The sequence below is a fragment of the Phalacrocorax carbo genome, chromosome 10 (assembly GCF_963921805.1).
Source record: "Phalacrocorax carbo chromosome 10, bPhaCar2.1, whole genome shotgun sequence".
NCBI classification, from domain to species: domain Eukaryota; kingdom Metazoa; phylum Chordata; class Aves; order Suliformes; family Phalacrocoracidae; genus Phalacrocorax; species Phalacrocorax carbo.
The window spans coordinates 23,377,841-23,395,628 of record NC_087522.1 but is presented as its reverse complement, the minus strand read 5'-3'; the positions used below and the strand labels follow the sequence as shown (position 1 = coordinate 23,395,628).

General features: G+C 40.5%; 1 protein-coding gene across 19 annotated transcripts in view; it reads left to right on the top strand.

Moving 5' to 3' along the window:
* The window catches only part of MGA (MAX dimerization protein MGA), a 64,225-nt gene that overhangs the window by 33,999 nt on the left and 12,438 nt on the right, over positions 1–17,788 (top strand). For 5 of the 19 annotated variants that reach the window (XM_064462484.1, XM_064462486.1, XM_064462489.1 and 2 more), the window contains exons 13-19: positions 116–633; positions 2,136–2,433; positions 4,166–4,801; positions 5,405–5,704; positions 7,167–8,863; positions 15,693–15,806; positions 16,695–16,819. In XM_064462484.1, the coding sequence (XP_064318554.1) occupies positions 116–633; positions 2,136–2,433; positions 4,166–4,801; positions 5,405–5,704; positions 7,167–8,863; positions 15,693–15,806; positions 16,695–16,819 (3,688 nt within the window). Of the gene's footprint in view, positions 1–115; positions 634–1,117; positions 3,402–4,165; positions 4,802–5,404; positions 5,705–7,166; positions 8,864–13,020; positions 15,628–15,692; positions 15,807–16,084; positions 16,204–16,694; positions 16,820–17,788 lie in introns of those variants that run through there. The other 14 variants (XM_064462503.1, XM_064462485.1, XM_064462502.1 and 11 more) reach the window with 12 other exon arrangements.

Here is a 17,788-nt window from a genome sequence, read left to right as displayed (position 1 = left end):
TGTTGTTGCCCTGCAGTTGAGAAAGGGTGGAGGTGCGGGCAGAATAAAACTGTTTGAATATCCAGGTGATTAAAATGCCATAGTATTGCAGAAACCTATTTCAATTCTTTCTCAGAGAAAAGCTGGTGGTCTTCCCGTAGTGAGGGGGACTCTTCCTCCACCTCCTATGTTCATCACACCACTCCAGGTGGACCAACCAAGCTTATCGAGATTATCTCTGACTGCAACTGGGAGGAAGATCACAGTAAGATCTTGACCATCTTACCACAACATATCAACAGTAACGCGCCACAGTGCCTCAAAGTGGGTAGCTTCGTTATTGAATTGGCTTCAGAACGCAAAGCCGAGGATGAGAAGGACCCTCCCATCTACTCCTCCAGAGTGAAAATTTCAGTGCCGTCCTACCAGGACAAGGATGAGAAGCCTGAGATACCTGTCTTGGATACTCCTGATAGCAGAGTGCTGTCACGCAAAAACCCAGAAAATCTAAAGTTCTTGCGGGCAGACACATTGGACAAACTGCAGAAGTTGCATGGGGGCAAAGGCTTGCCTTTTTATGCAGGGGTTTCTCCTGCAGGAAAGCTGGTCGTCTACAAACGCAAAGCTAATATGAGCCCCTCAGGCTTGATTCAGGTGGGTCCCTCTGCCTTTACTGTGGAGATTAGATTCAGTTTCATCCAGTATTGCAGAACTCCTTGAAGGGGAGAACACTCTTTAACTAGTCTGCCTAGTCTTTTGCCTGTCCAGACCAGGATTCTTAGTATCTGGTGGCATTCCTGCCTCTCCATAAGCTTGTCCCTTTCAAGATTGACTCAATAACAGGAAATGTGTTTAGAAGTCTGAAATATGACGGTTTAGTTTGCCCTTTTAGCCATTTGGGTCTTGGTGGCCCAAGTACAGAATCTCTCTCAAGATCTTTTTGGTGCTTTTGAAAACTCCCTGCAGGTGCATTTGACAGATAATACTTCTAAATGAATGGCTGTTAGAGGCCACAAAAAGAATATTATCTGAGGAAGTGTACACTGGAACAAAACTTTAAAATGGAACTGTAAACATAAATTGCTTTTTGCTACAGCTTACTGTTAATCTTCACTAATAGCCTGTGTCCTCTTTGCAGAATAGGTGTTGTTCATCGAGACTCCATAATCCATAGCTAAAAGTGAGTCCTTTCTCTGCAGATTCGTGCTGCCGATTTGGTATTATGAATTGGTGATAGGAATTTTAGGGCTAGGATGAAGGTGGTCTTAATCAAAGGTGTTTGTGGTTATAACAACACCACTTTCAGGGAAGGCATATGAATTAGAAGATAAGAGTAAAAATTTTTTTCATAAACCGTTGCAGATACGGGACCCTTACAAAGAGAAGCTAGTGGAGAGAAAAAAAATGTAGGGGGAGATTTCTTGCATTTAATAAAAATTCCTCAATAGAAACAGTCAAGACCTTACTTAGTAGTAGCATATTTAAATATATTTGGGTTTTAGAAGGTATTATCAAACAACGTGAAAGTAAAATGCAACACTACCAAAACTTCCCATTGACCTGTAGGCATAAAGCCTGACATTGAGAGATGTTCCTTTTCTTCTCTCCCGTGCAGTCAGTTACCACTACACTTCTGAATTCGAAGTTAGTCAGCTCATCCTACCTTAATTTCAGTGTCAAATGACAGTACGGATAAGAAAAATGCTGATAAAGCCTTTACAAGCTCTTTAGAGTTTTGTCCCAATGTATATGACAGAAGTAATCTTTCTTTGGTGATGCTAGGTGATAATTAGGTTTGAGAATTTGGATAAAATTATCCTTTAATTTGGGAGCCCATTTTTATTGAGGACATATAAGGAACAAATAAGGAACAGGAAGAACAAATGCTAGCTTCCCACTACCTAATTTCAGTGATTTCACATGCTCCTTTGGACTCTGTAGTTTTATGTGAGTCTGAGTAGCATCTAAAAATCTGTTTTAGAAAGATGTAAGAGTTTGAAGTTCTCCTGGGCAGTAAGGAAATTAGGAATTCCCATTCTGAATTGCAATGGTTTTTTTTGAAAAGGACACTTGGAAGTCCCATGGAATTAAACACCTCTCCAGAGGTGGTGAATTAGCACTCTTTTCACAAAGTTTCCCTTTTCCACTTTTTTCAGGTTAATGATAAAAGGTATCCTCAGGCCAAACTGCTTTTGGGACAGATGGGGGCATTACATCCCACCAGTCGGCTAGCAGCTTATATCACAGGCAGGCTGCAACCCACAGTACTTGATTTCTCAACCCTCAGTACTGTGATCTCCAAGGTAGCATCCAGTGCTAAAGCACCTGCTTCTGGGACACCATCAGTCCAGGTGCCCACAACATCAACTCCCAAAACTACATCTTCCACCAGCACTACTTCAACCCCCTCTGTGACGACTCTGAAAACCCATGTCCCAGCACAGAGACAGATAGGTAGGTTGGAACTTATTACTGTGTTTTAAATTGCGTGAAGCTGAAGTAAAAAGTGAGTGTACAGCATTGCTGTTGATTTCTGTGGAACAGTGCATGCTGCCTTTGGCTGCATTGCCTACCTAAACTGCCTCTGCAATAAATAACCTCTTTAAAGCAAAAAGTTTTATTTTGACTTCAGAATACGATTACAGATGTTGACGATTAGTTATTTTATTAATGCTACTAGAGCATATTTTCAAGAGACAAGGAAGAGTGGATGGAGACACGCTGAATGTTAAGCTTGGATTTTTGTTTTGAGAGTGTCCTTACTATGATTTTTAATTGCTTTTCATCAAACATCGATTTAACTTAAAATGAGTAAAGGATCACTCTAATCTGTGGTTCTTCGCTGTTAGTTTTTCTGATGATGTTGCACTTATAGTTGGAATTCCTGTGACCACCAGAGATGCGTGAAGCAGCAGTGAAAGACAAGATGGTCCAAATCTGGATTAGCGAAACAACAGGTGTGCAGCCAATAACCACACTGGCCTGTAATCTCATCGGATTTCACAAGCTAAACAGGGTTGGACTTACTCAGTGCTTTGAGTAAAAAAAAAACCAAAAAAATATTTAAAAAAAAGTATCAGAAGAAGCATGTGGTACTTGTGTCTGAGTTGGTACTGAAATGGTTACCCCAGCATGGCAAGAGAGGAAGTTTCCTTTAGCTATTACATTTTGCATGAGTTAAAAAAGAAAATATCTAGTGCCCATCCACATACTCCCCACACGTTAATTAAAGATGTGAAGAAGCTTTGCAAGAGAAAAGGATGTTACCTGTGTCCTGGCAAAACTTTAATTTCTGATTGATTGTTTTGTTTTTCTGCCTAAATTTTCATTGCCATGTAAATGGGTGTGTTGTTTTTCTTGTCCTGTAATAAAACTTCTTGTTTTGTGTGTTAATGCAATATTAAAGAGCTGGCTGCATTCCATTGATGGGTGAAGTGATTGTTGCATATATGATTTAAGTGTTCTGGTATATTCTGGGTTAAAAACGCTGTATGCATAAATAACTACAATAACTGAGGTGGGCTTGCTGCATAATCTCAATGCTGTTGTACTCTTCTGTAGGCATCTGGAGTGATGTAGATGCAGTATTCTGATCCCTTGGCGAGAAAGGGCTGAGGGCAAGGATCTTCCCAATGGTGATTACTTCCCATTGGTTAAATTTTTGTCCCATCCAGTCCTCAGTTGCATGAATGTCACTGCAATAAGGGGACATGGCAAACTCTTACCTCCCTCCCACGCCTTTCCCCCATGGCTTTGTCAGATGCGGACACAGTAGAAGGGGGATGAAAACCAAGAAGTGGTGAAAAGAGATGGATCACACAAGCTGTTACAGGAAGAATTTGAGGTTTAGAAAATAGTTTGAGACCATTATTTCACTTAGGTGTTTGCTTTCCTGTACTGTAATTAGAATTGGCTGTTCATAGTTTCATGATAAAGAGCAACCCCTCAAGACCTGATTCTTTTGTGTGGCCAGGAAGAAATGCAACAAAAAGCTATAGAAGTGGAATAAAGCAGACTTATTTCTAATATGTAAGGCATGCTCAGGACCACCATAAAGGTTTCAATTTAATTACAAGCTACAAAGAAAATGGAGGCTCAGATTCATGCTGAAATTACACTTGTAGAGCCTCATGAAAGGCAAAGAGGAAATCTATTAAAATTTTGACCTGCAAGTTTTTATTTGCAGCTGCCCGACACTCCCCTGGTGGTGTGTTCACACAGTTTGTGATGAACAAAGCCGGAGCTCTACAGCAGAAGATTCCTGGAGCGAGCACACGCCAGCCTCCCTCAGGGCCACAGAAGTTCAGTGTCAAGCCTACACCGATAATGGTTGTCGCTCCTGTGGTTCCCTTGAGGCAATCTCCAGCTCAATGCACAGTCTGTCCTGGGGTCACTACAGCCACCACCACTTCTCCAGTTACTGTGGAAAGTACCAATGTGGCAGCATCTACTGTGACCACTCCTAGCCAGACAAGAGCTAATGAACCTGCCTGCTCTCCTCCTGCAGTTAAAGTCACAGCTCCTCCTGCAACATCTGGAACCAACACCTGTACTACTACTCCCTCGTCCACCACTCCTGCTTCCACTGTGAACATAACGAAAGCAGCGGGGATTGTTGCGCCAGTAGCAACCATGTCATTCCCTAAAACTGTAGTAACAACACCAACTGTTACTTGTCCCGTTGTCACAACATCCACTTCTACAGTTGTACTAACAACTGCAACAGCTACATCTGTGGTGACCAGGCCAACTTCCTCTGCTGGCTCCCTTCCCATTATACTATCAGGAGTTAATACAAGTCCTGCACTGAATCCAAAGAGAGGTAAGGCATAGGTGCTTTGGGCTGTTACTGCAAATGCTTTGGTTTTTTATTCTGCCTCCTTCATAGCTGGAGTACAGTCTGCGACTGTAGAACCCCATTTAAATATAGATTCACTTGCCTCCACCCTTCTTTCCAAAATAGGACAAGAAATGTAATCTCTTAAGTTGCTTGTTTTATTCCAGCCTGAGCTGGTAGAGGAGGAAAAAGAATGTAGCTTTCTGGTCAGTGACTGCTATGAAATGAGCTGGAAGTCTCACATCACTTCTTGGCCTGTAGAAACATATAGCACAGTTACTGCTATGACTGCTAGAATTTCACAGCTGGCATAGAGTTCAAGAAGTAGGTGTGGAATTACTCTGTCATTAACACGGAGGTCTTCTGAGTCATGGTAGAGAAATGTCAATAGAACTGCATGAAAAAGACTGTCCTGGCCTGGTTGGTTCTTTGAATTCTGTGAATAAAAAGAGAAAAAAATGCTTTCAAACCAATCTAAAGCTATCCAGTTGTTTCCAAAACATTTGTGCTTGTTTTCATTAAGGATAATGCCTGGTTTGTAGGCTGTTCTCTTAAGTTGATCTTTATATAACTTCAAAAATGTTTCAGAAGATGTGACTCCACAAGCTATAAATAAGCCTCCCCAGAAGATGCCTCCTGGAACAGAGAAACGCATAGGACCTCGGTTGTTGCTGATTCCAGTGCATCAGACGTCTCCTGCTTTGCGACCGCTAAACAACATGCAGCTTGCTCAGAGGCAGAGGATGATCCTTCAGCCTCTCAGGAGCCCTGGTGGTGTGAACCTGTTCCGGCATCCTAATGGACAGATAATTCAGCTTGTCCCTCTGCATCAGTTTCGAGCTGCAGGTACCCAGCCGAGTGTGCAGCCAGTGATGTTCCGCAATCCAGGTACAAGGTCCAGTCTGCCTGTCTCAGCTGACCAGTGTGTTACCCAGAAATGAACAGTGTAATAAATGTCTCTGTGAGGCTCATTCCCCTGCTGGAAGTAATAGAACAGAGTCTAATTTGGTTCTGCATATGTAGTTGAAGAACATAGTGTAATTATTTGTAACACAACTTAAATACCATCCATCTAAAATACAGAAAGTGCAGTTAATAGCTAAGTCACCAAAATTTGGGAGTTCTGTGCAGCAAGTAAAAAGGCCTCTGTTGTGCATGTGGCAATGAGCTGTGTCCATTGTACTGTCAGAACTTAAAAGCAACTCTGTTGATCTGGTGATTCAAAAGTAATTCTTGTTGGAGGTTCTTTTAAAAAGAATGAGCTGTTACTTGTGCCTCATTGGATGTGCTGCTCTGTTTTTGTTTGGTTTGCAGATTTATTAATGCTTTTACAGCAGATATTCAAATCAAATGTTACACTACAGTACAAAATTGCTGGGTTTTTTCCTCAGTATGTATGAACAAAAAAAAAGTGATTTTTTGAGCTGTTTCTCTAGTACAGAGTTGAAGACAGGGTTGGAAGAGTTAGAAATTGCAGGGGTATCTAACAAAAAGTAGGTAGGACACTTGCTGAGCATACTGCTGTACATATTTGTAAATAAAACATGTTTATAAATAAAATACCCTTTAAATGCATGTTTACTTTCCAGTAGGATTTTCTTCTGTTCTCCCTTTATAAAGAAGCATCTTGAGGAGAGGGAGACAGAGTGGTGTTAAAAAGAGAGAGGTGAGAACAAGCAGAGCAGGTGACAAAACTGGGGAGAAGATAATCCTGTGCCTTAGTTTGATACGAGCATGAGGTGTAGTAAAGAATCAGTCAGAAAGTTCATTCCTTTCTGGTTTGGGGCTTTTGCTGTGTAAGAGAAACTAGGTGCCAGTGGTGGTATTTTTACCTCCTTTCCTTACGGAGTTTGAAACGCCGCTGAGGAGTTCATTAAGGTGAAAAAGGTTGTGGTATAATCGTGTAATTTTGTCATGCTTGTAATGGTTTTTCTCTATGGAAGTCTTTTTCTGAGGGAGGGGGGAAAAAAGGGGTTTAAATTTTTTTTTTTTTTTAAGAAAATCCCCATTTTCCTGTTTTCCAGGGAAAGTAAGATACAGAGAACTTTCAACTAAATGCAGTGCCTTTTATTTTTTGCTTTTGATTAAAAAGCTTAATGCGAGAACTTACCATTAAATCTGTTAGAGTAGCTACCTCCTATATTTTGTTGGGGTGTTTCATATAAAAACTCAACAGTTAATATGTCTTTATGCAGTACCAGCTCTTTCGCTGATATCTTGCCGTCAAATAGTGGATCACATTGTGATCCTTGAGAATGCTGGCTACTCCTAGTACAGCGTCAAATATTAAAACTAAAAGAAAAAAAATTGCTTTGAGAAAGTATTAGTTGATGTTTTGTTTTCCTCACAGGATCTGTTGTAGGAATCCGGTTGCCTGCACCTTCTAAGCCTCCTGAGCCTCCTGCGTCTTCCACTTACTCTGTGTCTTCCGCTTCTGCTGCAAATTCAGCTGTACAGACTGCAGTACCCAAGTTATCCCCTACGTCTAACCTAGCCACTCAAGCATCTTCTCTTCTTCCTTCAGTAACAAGTTTTGTGTCACAGGCAGGCACTCTGACCCTGAGGATCTCTCCTCCTGCTGCTAGCAGTGTGGCAACTCAGCCAGCCTCTGAGTGTAAAGTAACCTGCAGCTCAGGTGGTCTGCCAGCTACCACTGCTAACCTCATACCTTTGCAATCCGGTAGTTTTGCTTTACTTCAGCTCCCAGGACAGAAGACTGTGCCTAACTCCATTCTTCACCATTTTGCATCTCTTCAGATGAAGAAAGATTATAGGAAAATATGCAAGAAAGAGGACTCAGGTGCTGCTCAGCAGAATGAAAATGGGAAGGCTTCCTGTTCAAATGACATTGAAGTTATAGAGTCTGAGGTCACAGTGTCAGATAGGAAACAAGAAAATGAGTTGTCGGTTAACCAGTCAAATAATGTTGAAGGGTCAGCACCTGGCACAATCGCACCTGATATAAATTCTATGACATCAGAAATGGTGGAGAAGGACTCAAAGATGATAGAGAACTCTTGTGATGATAGCTGCTCTTCTCAGCATGATGTTTCTGCAGATGTCATATCATCTGACCATTCGTACATCAGTGAGAAGCCAACTGATGACGAAGAAAAAGGGGCCTCTGAGGAGAAAGAGGATTCTGTCAGTTCTGAAGCTGTAGTGGAGGCTGTTTCAGCTAACTCTGAAACTGTCTGTGGGTCACCAGATCAGCCTCTAGTTGTTCCTGTGGATAATGCACATTCACAGAGTCTCAAGAATCAGGAGACTGCACGGTTGAAGAATCATGGGAAGGAACAAATACGTGCTGGACAGGAAGAGCATCTAATAAAAGAGCAAGAAGGAGATGCAGAGACACACATGGAGGACAACAACAAGGCAAGTTCTGGGCAGTCACAGAGTCAACAAAAGCAAGATACACAGCTGGAGAACAAGAAGGAATGGAGAGGGACTGAACTGTCTCAGAACAAACGATGCCAGGTTGATGCCATGCAGCCAGATGTGGGAAGGAAGGACTATATGGGCTCTATAGAAGCAGAAAGCATAAGAGAAAAAAAAGGAAGTAAGTCTGAAATCAGTTCTGCAAAAGAGCAGGATAATGCTTCAGGAGAAGAGCATACAGTCAATACCAAAGAAGGCAAAACAAATGTAGCTAGGCAGGAAGGCAGTAACAACAAAGAACAAGAGGCTTTTGATTCTCAGGAAGAAATGAAAACAGGTCATGATATTGTAACACACGTCAACAGTTCTTGGAGCAAAATATCTAGCATTGTACCCGCTTTAGAAAATAAAAGTGAGGCGGGTAACAAAGCTGATACATCTGAGAAAAGTGACTTTTTGACACCAGAACAGAGGGCACAGGAAGCCAGGCATCACAAAAAGGGTTATATGCCCACTATTGATATAACTGCTGATGATATGGAAGAGGAAGAAGAGGAAGATGAGGATGAGGATGAAGAGGATGAAAAAACTGATGATTCTGCTGATGAGATGCTGGATGGTGCTTCTGACTTCCCAAGTGAAGAGGAAGTAGATGTTGAAAAAGTGGTAAGCATTTAACTGTTTATGAAGGGATATAACTTTTTTTTTAATTGACCAGCTAACGTGTCACAACCCATGGATTTGAAAGATACAGTATGATGTTTGTGTTCCGGACTTCAGTTTCCTTAGAAAGTCTGGATTGGAATTCCGAGTTTATTTCTTAGTTGTGTGCTTTTTTTATAGGTAGCATCGTAGTGGCCTTTTGGAAATTCGCTGTTTTCCAGATAAAAGGAGTTATATTGAGCAAGCTATAATAGAACCATTGCATGTTGTCTTCCTCCAGTATTTACTCAGGCAACTCGCTTCCTGTAACATGACTTATGATCCTAAAATGTAGTAGCCAACCTAGTATTTCTGTTACTTTAAGCTGTTTACTCCTTAATTTTTGTAGCCCTTAGTTAACATTTGTTTCTGGAAGGAATGTTTGAGTCTCTTAAATTCCTTTTGAAATTTAGTCATTCTTTTAAGTAGTGTGTGAAAGCTGTCATTCCCTATTTGGTAGAAAACAAATTTGCTCCAGAAAGCACAGAAGAAGGGTAAACTATTGCTTGGTACAGCTAAGGTTTTAACAGTCTACAGCTAGGTTTTAACAGTCACAGAATTTCCATCAAATTTCACGCAAAAAAAAAAAAAAAAAAAAAATATCCCACGTCCAACTCCTTGATGTACTTTTTAGATACCAGTATGTGCATTCTTACTTAAAATTTATGAAGTTGTGGGTGTTTGAGTCAGTCAAATAGACATAAGGAGTAAGGTAGACATTTCTTGGGATGAGATAAAAGTGGAAAGAGAAAAAAAACTGGAGAGGAATTGAACAAACGAATCGGCAACAGGGGAGATAGTGTCTTCAGGAATTTGGAAGTGTATAGTTTTTCTAGGCCTTCTGTGTTAAAGTAGTCCCCTCGCAGCTGAAAACCAAATTAGATTACTTTTTCTTCTAACCACATCCAGAGTAACTCAGTTAAGTCAGAAACTCTGGCTTCTAGAGAATCTATTTAACTTTCAGAAAAATTGACTAATCAATTCATATTCTAGCTCACTATTCTTGGGCAAGATGATAGCATCTCAGCTGCATGAAGGTGAGGAAACTGAAAGCAGATGTAATTTTTGGAAGTTCTTTCAAGCTGAAAACTGAGCTGTTGCTGTCTTGTCTCGAGTCAAACGGTGACAGTTTAATAACACCTCTATCCCTCAGTAACTTCAGCAGAGTAATTATCAAGTTTTGAGAACCACGGTTAATTCATGCCTGATGCCCAATAATCTTTCCAGACAAGGTAGTCTTAGGAATCTGTTGGTAAGCCAATATAATGTGTAGGTCACAGAGTAGCCTGTTATCAGGGTTCATGTTTTGAAGATGCATTTTCTTTTGTCCTGCAAAAAGATGATGAAATAAAGAAATAATTATCAGAGATTATAAGAAATGTTTGTTTTGGAAGAAACTTGCTATGCAGGTTCTGACGAATGTGATTTGGTAAGCCATATAAGGGGATGTCTTTACCATAAGCTCACACAAACATGAGTCAGCTACCTTTGCTTCTAGAGCAGTAAAGCTGAGGAATGATATCTCAGGACTGTGCAAAAACCTAATCTGGCTGAATTCTTGGTTTGTTGGACTGTGCTGCCTGCAAGTTAAGTTAGCACGTCAATGCCTAATGGAAAACTCAGTTTCAAATCTAAATGTGTCTCTGTTGTTTCTCACTGGGATATACTCTTATCAGTGTAGTGCTTACAAGACAGGCTGCACTGGTATTGTTTGTCAGACTGGATGAAGTCAGGCCATATAAACAGACTGCGAGGGGCTGTTTATCTGTTTCATTAAGCTAGTAGAAACAGAAGCAAAGTGTGCGCACACGTCCACTAATACTTTTGTTTAGTGGAAATACTGATGACAGCTCTCTTACTACTAGTTTGGAATATAGACTGTTACTCAGGAAAGAGCCATTAAAAACTGCAGAAAAATCCAGTGAGAGTCAGGATGATTGCTGCTTGCCTATAGTAGCTATTACTGTTTCTTTTTTAGTACATTTCCCCACACTTGTTCTCACTGGAGTAATGACTTCATTGTTCTTAATTTTGCATAGTGATTCTCTTCAGATGACCTTCTTACCTTGTGCTAGCTTTGTGTCCTTAAGAGACTCTTGTACACTCCTCTACTCAAAAAAAAAAAAGCTTCCTGAGATGGTATCCTTGCCTTTTCGCATTTCCTACCCTGAACTGCATCCAGAGAAGCTTAGGAGGGTTGATCGTCTTGGATTTGGTGAAATGAATAAAACCTTTTGTGAATATCTATATAAGCAAACTAATCAGTATCAGGGCCTGGTGTCTGAACAGATCCAAGTGCCGTGGTCTGGGACATGACGTTAAACTCTTGATCTCCAAGGCATGATGATTGTGCACAAAATAGTTGAGAATGACTGCTTGGCCTGGGCTAGGTCACGGACTGTGCCTGTGAATTGTTCACGAGTGCTTGTTGGCTTAAGCCAAAACCATGCCAGTGTTGTTCTAGTATTTTAATGCTACGGCTAGAGTCCCATGATCCCATTTAACTTACTAGCCTAAACATAGCTTCTGTGTCTGGCAAGTTATTTTAGTTTAAATGTTGTCAAAACTAATTTTTCAAACGTTCTTCTTCTGAGCTGAATATTAAAATGATAAGGAACTATTATGAATTATTATAACATTATCAGTTTAATAAAAAGTGCAAGTGGCATATTTTGTGGACTACTTAAGTTCTAACAATCCCTTGCACGTTCTGAGCTTTTGGTACAGACCATGTATGAAACCTGCAGACATCGTAGCATAGGAGGCAGATCCGGAAATGAGGCATTTGCTTGCGTGGTGTCTAATGCCATCCATTGTCATCCACCCTCCTTCGTTCTCAGTACTGTCACTGAGGACCCTCTGCCCATCAGGCAATTTCCTCTTCAGGAACCAGCCATAGGGGTGCCGATTGCCAGGAACAGACAGATAAAAGTAAGAGGAGATTGCTTAGAAACAGGTGTTGAAATGCAGAGAGAGAAAAGTGCTGACATTTCTGCAGCAACATTGACACTTCTGCTGTACTGTGGGATTGCTCCTCTTGTGTGTCTATTCCTTAAGGTACTTCATTCTTAAAAGCTTGAAGGCATGTAGAAGCTTTGTAACTACAGGACCTGTGGAAAGACTAGTGTTAGCAAGGTAGGGCTCCCACAGGCATTGTAAGTGTTGCACCCCAAGAAGTCATGCTAGGCTATGAATTGGGTTCAGCCTATGACGGGTTGGCAGTTCTTACATAGGAATAGCTGTTCGTATGGTAGAACTTCAGTGGGCTTACTTCTGATGGTCTTTACAATTGTGATAATTTTTCCTGTTATTAGGAATTCAGAGGTAGCAAGGAAAGATTTACCACCCTGAAGCATTTGTTAGATGTAAGAATGAAAAAAATAATGTGCTTTGTTTTATATATGCCCACATACAGGATTTGTAAACTTCAAGATGTGAAGTTCTTGGTGGGAAGTGGAGAGTTTTTACTTCCATTTTCCCCCCTGTCTTTCATGAAAAAGATGCCATGTCTCGGGTTTTGAATACCATTTTTCTAGAGTGGTAGTATGTAGAAAGTTCCACCATGAGAACAGCTCATGGATAATTACTACCAACCCTTTGGTAAGCCCAGTGTAACTTGTCAGCACTCAAAAGCTTTACCACAATAGTGTTTCCACAGTAAGCTAATTTCTTGTTGGTTCCTCCCCCCCCCCTTCTGTTTCGTAGCTTATTCTGGACTACCCTGCATGTCCCCTTTCACTGCAGTGTAATGATGTCCAAAAGTAGTTTAGACAAGGTAGTCCTGCTCATTGAAGAAAAAGAATACACATCTCTTGCATGTGGAATCACAGCAATGAGACTGTATAAAGTGGACAAGCTAGAGAAAATATCAGGAGGCTTCCAGCATCAAGGAGGTTTATGGATGACCCAGGAGAGCAGTGTATAATGAAATACAATTATGTTGTCATAAAATGTGACCTGTTAAAATCACATAACCCTGTACCTCTCACACCTGTAGTATTTTCAACATAATGGCACGTATTTATTCAGTAGTTCTGTAATTTAAATAGTATCTTTGCTTGAATAATTTCTGTTCAGTGTTCCTTCCTCTGGCTTTATGGTGCTTTTCCTTCTCTTATCAGGCCCTGGGGAGGATTAAAAAAAGGCTGTGGAAGCAGCAATGCTACATGTTTACATCACCTGTTGTAGCTTAACAGAAGGTCTGCGTCTGCGGAGACGGTGTAATTTTGATATCTTCCAAATTTTTTTCTTTTGCTTTCCCTTCCTTCTCCTCTTACGAGTTTAAGAGACTTAAGGTTCAAGCTTATGCTCTTTTCCTCAGCTGAGGAGTTCTTGGAATTTCAGCACTCTGGGTCCTCTAGTACATCCTCTAAGTTCACTCTGTGAATCCTGGCATAGCAATTAAGGACTCTGAGAGAATTTGGAAATCTTCAGTTGTGTGTTTTATTTTCTTGCCTTTCTGTGTCTGTGTGCAAATGGGTCGGTCTCTTCAATGGGGAAGCTAGAGAACTGACTTAAAGGCGACTTGGATGCATCTGTTGTCTTAAGAACAAAATGACTTGATAAAAAACATGCGTCCAAAAAGTCGCTCCTGCTCATTAAAACTGGATCTTGACAAGATCTGTAACAAGTAAAGCAGGTGTGAGGAGCGGCTGATGAAAAATTGCTGGCTGTTTGCTTAAGTCATACTCTCCAAGTGAGATTTTATATAGTAGAACTTAAAAGCTTCCATAAGTATATAGAGCCACTCAACAGATGTGAAACAAAGTTGCGTACTGTTCACAGGCAGTGTTTGAAAGCTGCTGAAACTCGAACCAGTCTGAGCTCGGTCACACTTCCAGTAGCCCCTGCGTGTGTGTTCTGGATCCAGGCTGCAGGCAGTATGTGATTGGACCTCAGCAAGGTCCCAGGGACATGGTGTTTCCTGACAGCTCTCCTGCTGCCTTGAGGAGTGGTGGTGACATGCAGCTCCTGACCAGCCTGTCAAGTTCAAAGTGACACGCTGCTTCCTTGGTAAAGACAGTTCATTTTCTTGGTGCTGTACGCAGTCCTAGTGCTAATGTGTCTTGCTTTGTAGGAGAATATTTACAAGATGCAACAAACAAGGATTTTATGGGCTTTCATGCGCAGAGAGAAAAGAAAGAGTACTTACGCTTCTGCCCGTACCATACTTCCAAAGTCAGATGAGAATTTTTTTTTACCTCCATGCTGCTCTCTATATTCATACCAGGGACTGTCATGGCATAATACTAGCTGCTCTGAAGGAAAGCTGCAAGACGCCCCAGAAGTTAGTAGTAGTAGAATAACTTATCTCCTTTCCAAATACAGAACTCAACAGAGATCCAAGCTGCTCTCCTGGGCAGAGAAGAATGGTGTCTTTAAGTCAGCATGTGTTAAAAATATCTTTGAAAGGAAGAGTGAGATTGTTCTCTAAGGCTAGTAATTTCTCATCTAAGGTCGCTCTCCTTGCTGTTCTCTTTTTCAAAAGACATGACCTTTTACAAGCATAGAGATAAAGTAGCATGGGAGTGTCCACAGTACATAATGTGGGAGCGTGCAGAGCAACTTGTAGAAGTAAGGATGCTTTTCTGTTCAGATCTGGCAGCTGTAGCTGGTAACCTGAGCATCACTTCTCTTTGTTTCAGCAGTAACATCTCGATACCTCAGAGCACAGAAAGAGGTGTCAGCTTCTCTGTCAGTGAGTAGTTCAGACGTTTATACCTCTTTCTACACAGAATCTATGCTACCAACACTTTGTAGGCCCCCTTATGATGTGAGTAGAAAGTGATGGAAGACTCAGGAATATTTGAGAGTGGTTTTACAGGGTGAGGGTGCTGCATGGTTTGTCTTAAAAGATTGGAAGATTCTGCTGGCAGTATTGCATATGTGGGTGTATGTAGACAACAAAATATATGTACTATATACATACACACTTTTATATATACATATATATGCCCTCTTTCATATAAGTATATATGCACATAGAGTCGCTAGATATTTTACTAAAGGCTATATTGCTACAAAGTACACATTGCTATACTTTCTGAAGGTTATATCGCAGTGCAGCCTTCAGTATAGGAGGGCAAGCTTCCTTAATTTTTCACACTGATTCTGTTTTCAGTTTTCCGTAGCCTCGATCTCACAGCCATGGGAGATGAAGTATTACAGAAAGTTTAAAAAATACTGATAATTTTAAGTGGCAGCATGATTGACAATGGTGGTCACTCTGTGGTGTCAGTAACTAAGATGGTAATTTTTATGTTGTTTGAATTTTAGATAGCCCTGCTGCGAGTTGTGAGTTTTGGGGTTGTGTGTTCCTTCATTTTTTTGTTTTAGAAAAGGTTGTGTTTAGTCAATATGAAGAAGCCAAACATTGTATCAAACATGAGGTTATTAGAGATCCTGCTTCTCTGTCAAAAAGGAAATTATCAGCTAAGATTTACTGCCTGGTTATAAATTGAGTCCCTTTAAACTAACATAGCTGTAAATTTCATGACTGATTGGAAATGTGTATCCTTAACCACATTTCAGTTCTGCTTGTGTGGTAATGTAGGCTGCTCTTGTTTGTTTTTTGTTATAGTGCTGTATTATAGCCTGATCTGTGGTCAGCTGAGTAAGTGCAACACTTTCTCCTTTCTAACCAGTTTCTTAAAACAGCTGCACGAGCTGTAGGTAACTTTAAATAATTAGTACTATGAAAAGCATTTATTAGAGACATTGCACATTGCTCTTTTTTCTTCCCTGTTCTGCTCTTAGTGTGTTTTTTGTGATTAACTGTTTGCATCAATTTCAGGTAAGTATTCAGTTCAGAGAAGAAGGAGATTGCAGCTCCTCAAAAAGAAAGAAAAGAAGGACAAAGAGAAGGAAGGAAAGACAGAAGAGAAGAATAGGAGGAGGACAAGATTGGGTTAGTTCAGGGAATTGGGTGAAATAGAGTACAGAATGGAAGTATAATTACATTTTCTTGCTTAAGGAGGAGAAAGAGTTCTGCGTTCTGTAAGCAGACCAAAGATTATAATATTAAAAAAGTCAATAAAAACTGTAATACAAGAAGTTGCTTGAATAAGGCTTGTTTTGTTTGCGGGGGGAGGGGAATCACTGGTACAACAAATGGCCACAAGATTGATATTTAACTCTTGTAGTTTGCTACAGCACTTCAGTTGTTCTCTATCTCTGTCTTCACAGATGGTAGCAAGTTTTTTTGGTCAGGCAAGCACGGAGAAAAAGTACTCTTCAGAATATGATAAATATTTAAAATAATTACTGGGCAGCGTTTTGGAAAGAGCCAAAATCATACTCTTCATGTAAGCAGTTTACTGTATGTCCCGAAGAAGCCTGGTTGTATGATGTTCTAACTGTTGCTGTCTTGGTATAAGACACCATTACCAAGGTGATAGCTATCGCAACTTGTGTCCAAAGAAAATGTTAGCGAGAGCCTACAGCAGTAGATCATAAAGGCAGTTTAATCTTATTTGAAAATGGAGGCAGGAAAGCTCTGCCCTGAGAAAGCTTTTTGTCTCACCCACAGTAAAAACGTAAATGACAGAGGTGGGTTTTGCCCTTACCAAAACTAATTTTGCAGAGTTACTAGTGAGAGGAATTCCTTGAGGTGACAGTTAAAATAACCACCTGCCTTAGCACTGTTCATTGGCCAGCGTAGCCAGAGATGTTGATTCTTTAATGGTTCTTAATGTTCTAATGTAATCTCTCTTGAGACTGAAGTGAAACTGTTTTGGCCTGAGCTCTATTGCGAAGTAGATACTCATTTTAAAAAACAAAACAAAAACTGTTCCAGGATGCGTGTGAATACAGTGAGGATGACGAGCAGGTGGACATTGAGACCGTGGAGGAGCTTTCAGAGAAGATTAACATTGCCCGTCTGAAGGCCACAGCTGCTAATATCCGACCTTCCAAACAGAAGTAAGCATCCTTGGAGAGCACTACAGTTTTGTATTTTATTGATGAGCTGGCATTGAATGAACCCATTAAATAACAGGTTTATTGTGATGGTAAGATAAAACAAGGCTTGTGTCAGGTCTTCCTGAGCGCTGGTGCTTCCCAGTGTCCGTGAGGATGGGGCTGTCAGAACTAAGGGTAGATTCAAGGTGTCTTAGCCTTCTTTTTTTATTCCCCCTCTAATTAAATTTGTTTGTGGGTATGTGTATCTTGTAATGTAAAATTATTACGAGTGAATCTCCTCCTTTCCTGCAAACGGAACGTGAGCAGGGACATCTTGGTTTTAAATGTGATTTTGTAAGCTTTGTTTGTTCTTGCTGGTGGACTTGTTATTTTTAGGCAGGAGCAGTCATTGGCTTAACCCCTGATTCTGTAAATGAAAGCTTTGTCTTTGGGACCATTGCCCCAGTGAAGAAAGTATTTTCTTATTTACATATAGTCTGCCATGGTTGGATAGCTTGGCTTGTTTTGTTCTGTTTTTGTTTGTGTTTTTGTTATTGTTGCTGCCCTCGCATTTATAATGACAAAAGGCAAAGTAAAGACGCGGCTTACTGGAGGTATGTAAAGATGGTCATGGCTATTTCTCGGTTGCACCAAATGAGAACGGGGAACATCGCATCCTTAGTTCTTTTTGTTTGCAGAATTTTTTTGTAGAAATGTTGAAAAATCTGTTTGGTGATATTATATATCTCCCAGATAGCTCCTTCGCCCCACCCAAGATACAGTTCAACTTTTATCCTTAGATGGCGACTTAGCTATAAATTGTGAAAATCTTTCAGTGAGAAAAACAGATGTCCTGTTTTGTAAAAAAAATAATTCTTTCAAATGTGTATTGTTCTTTGTTTTCTTGAAGCTTCTGAGATATAAGGAAGCTGTTGTTATATATTAGGATAGTCATAAATGTGAGGGTTTTGACTGGTTGTTCTTGGGGGA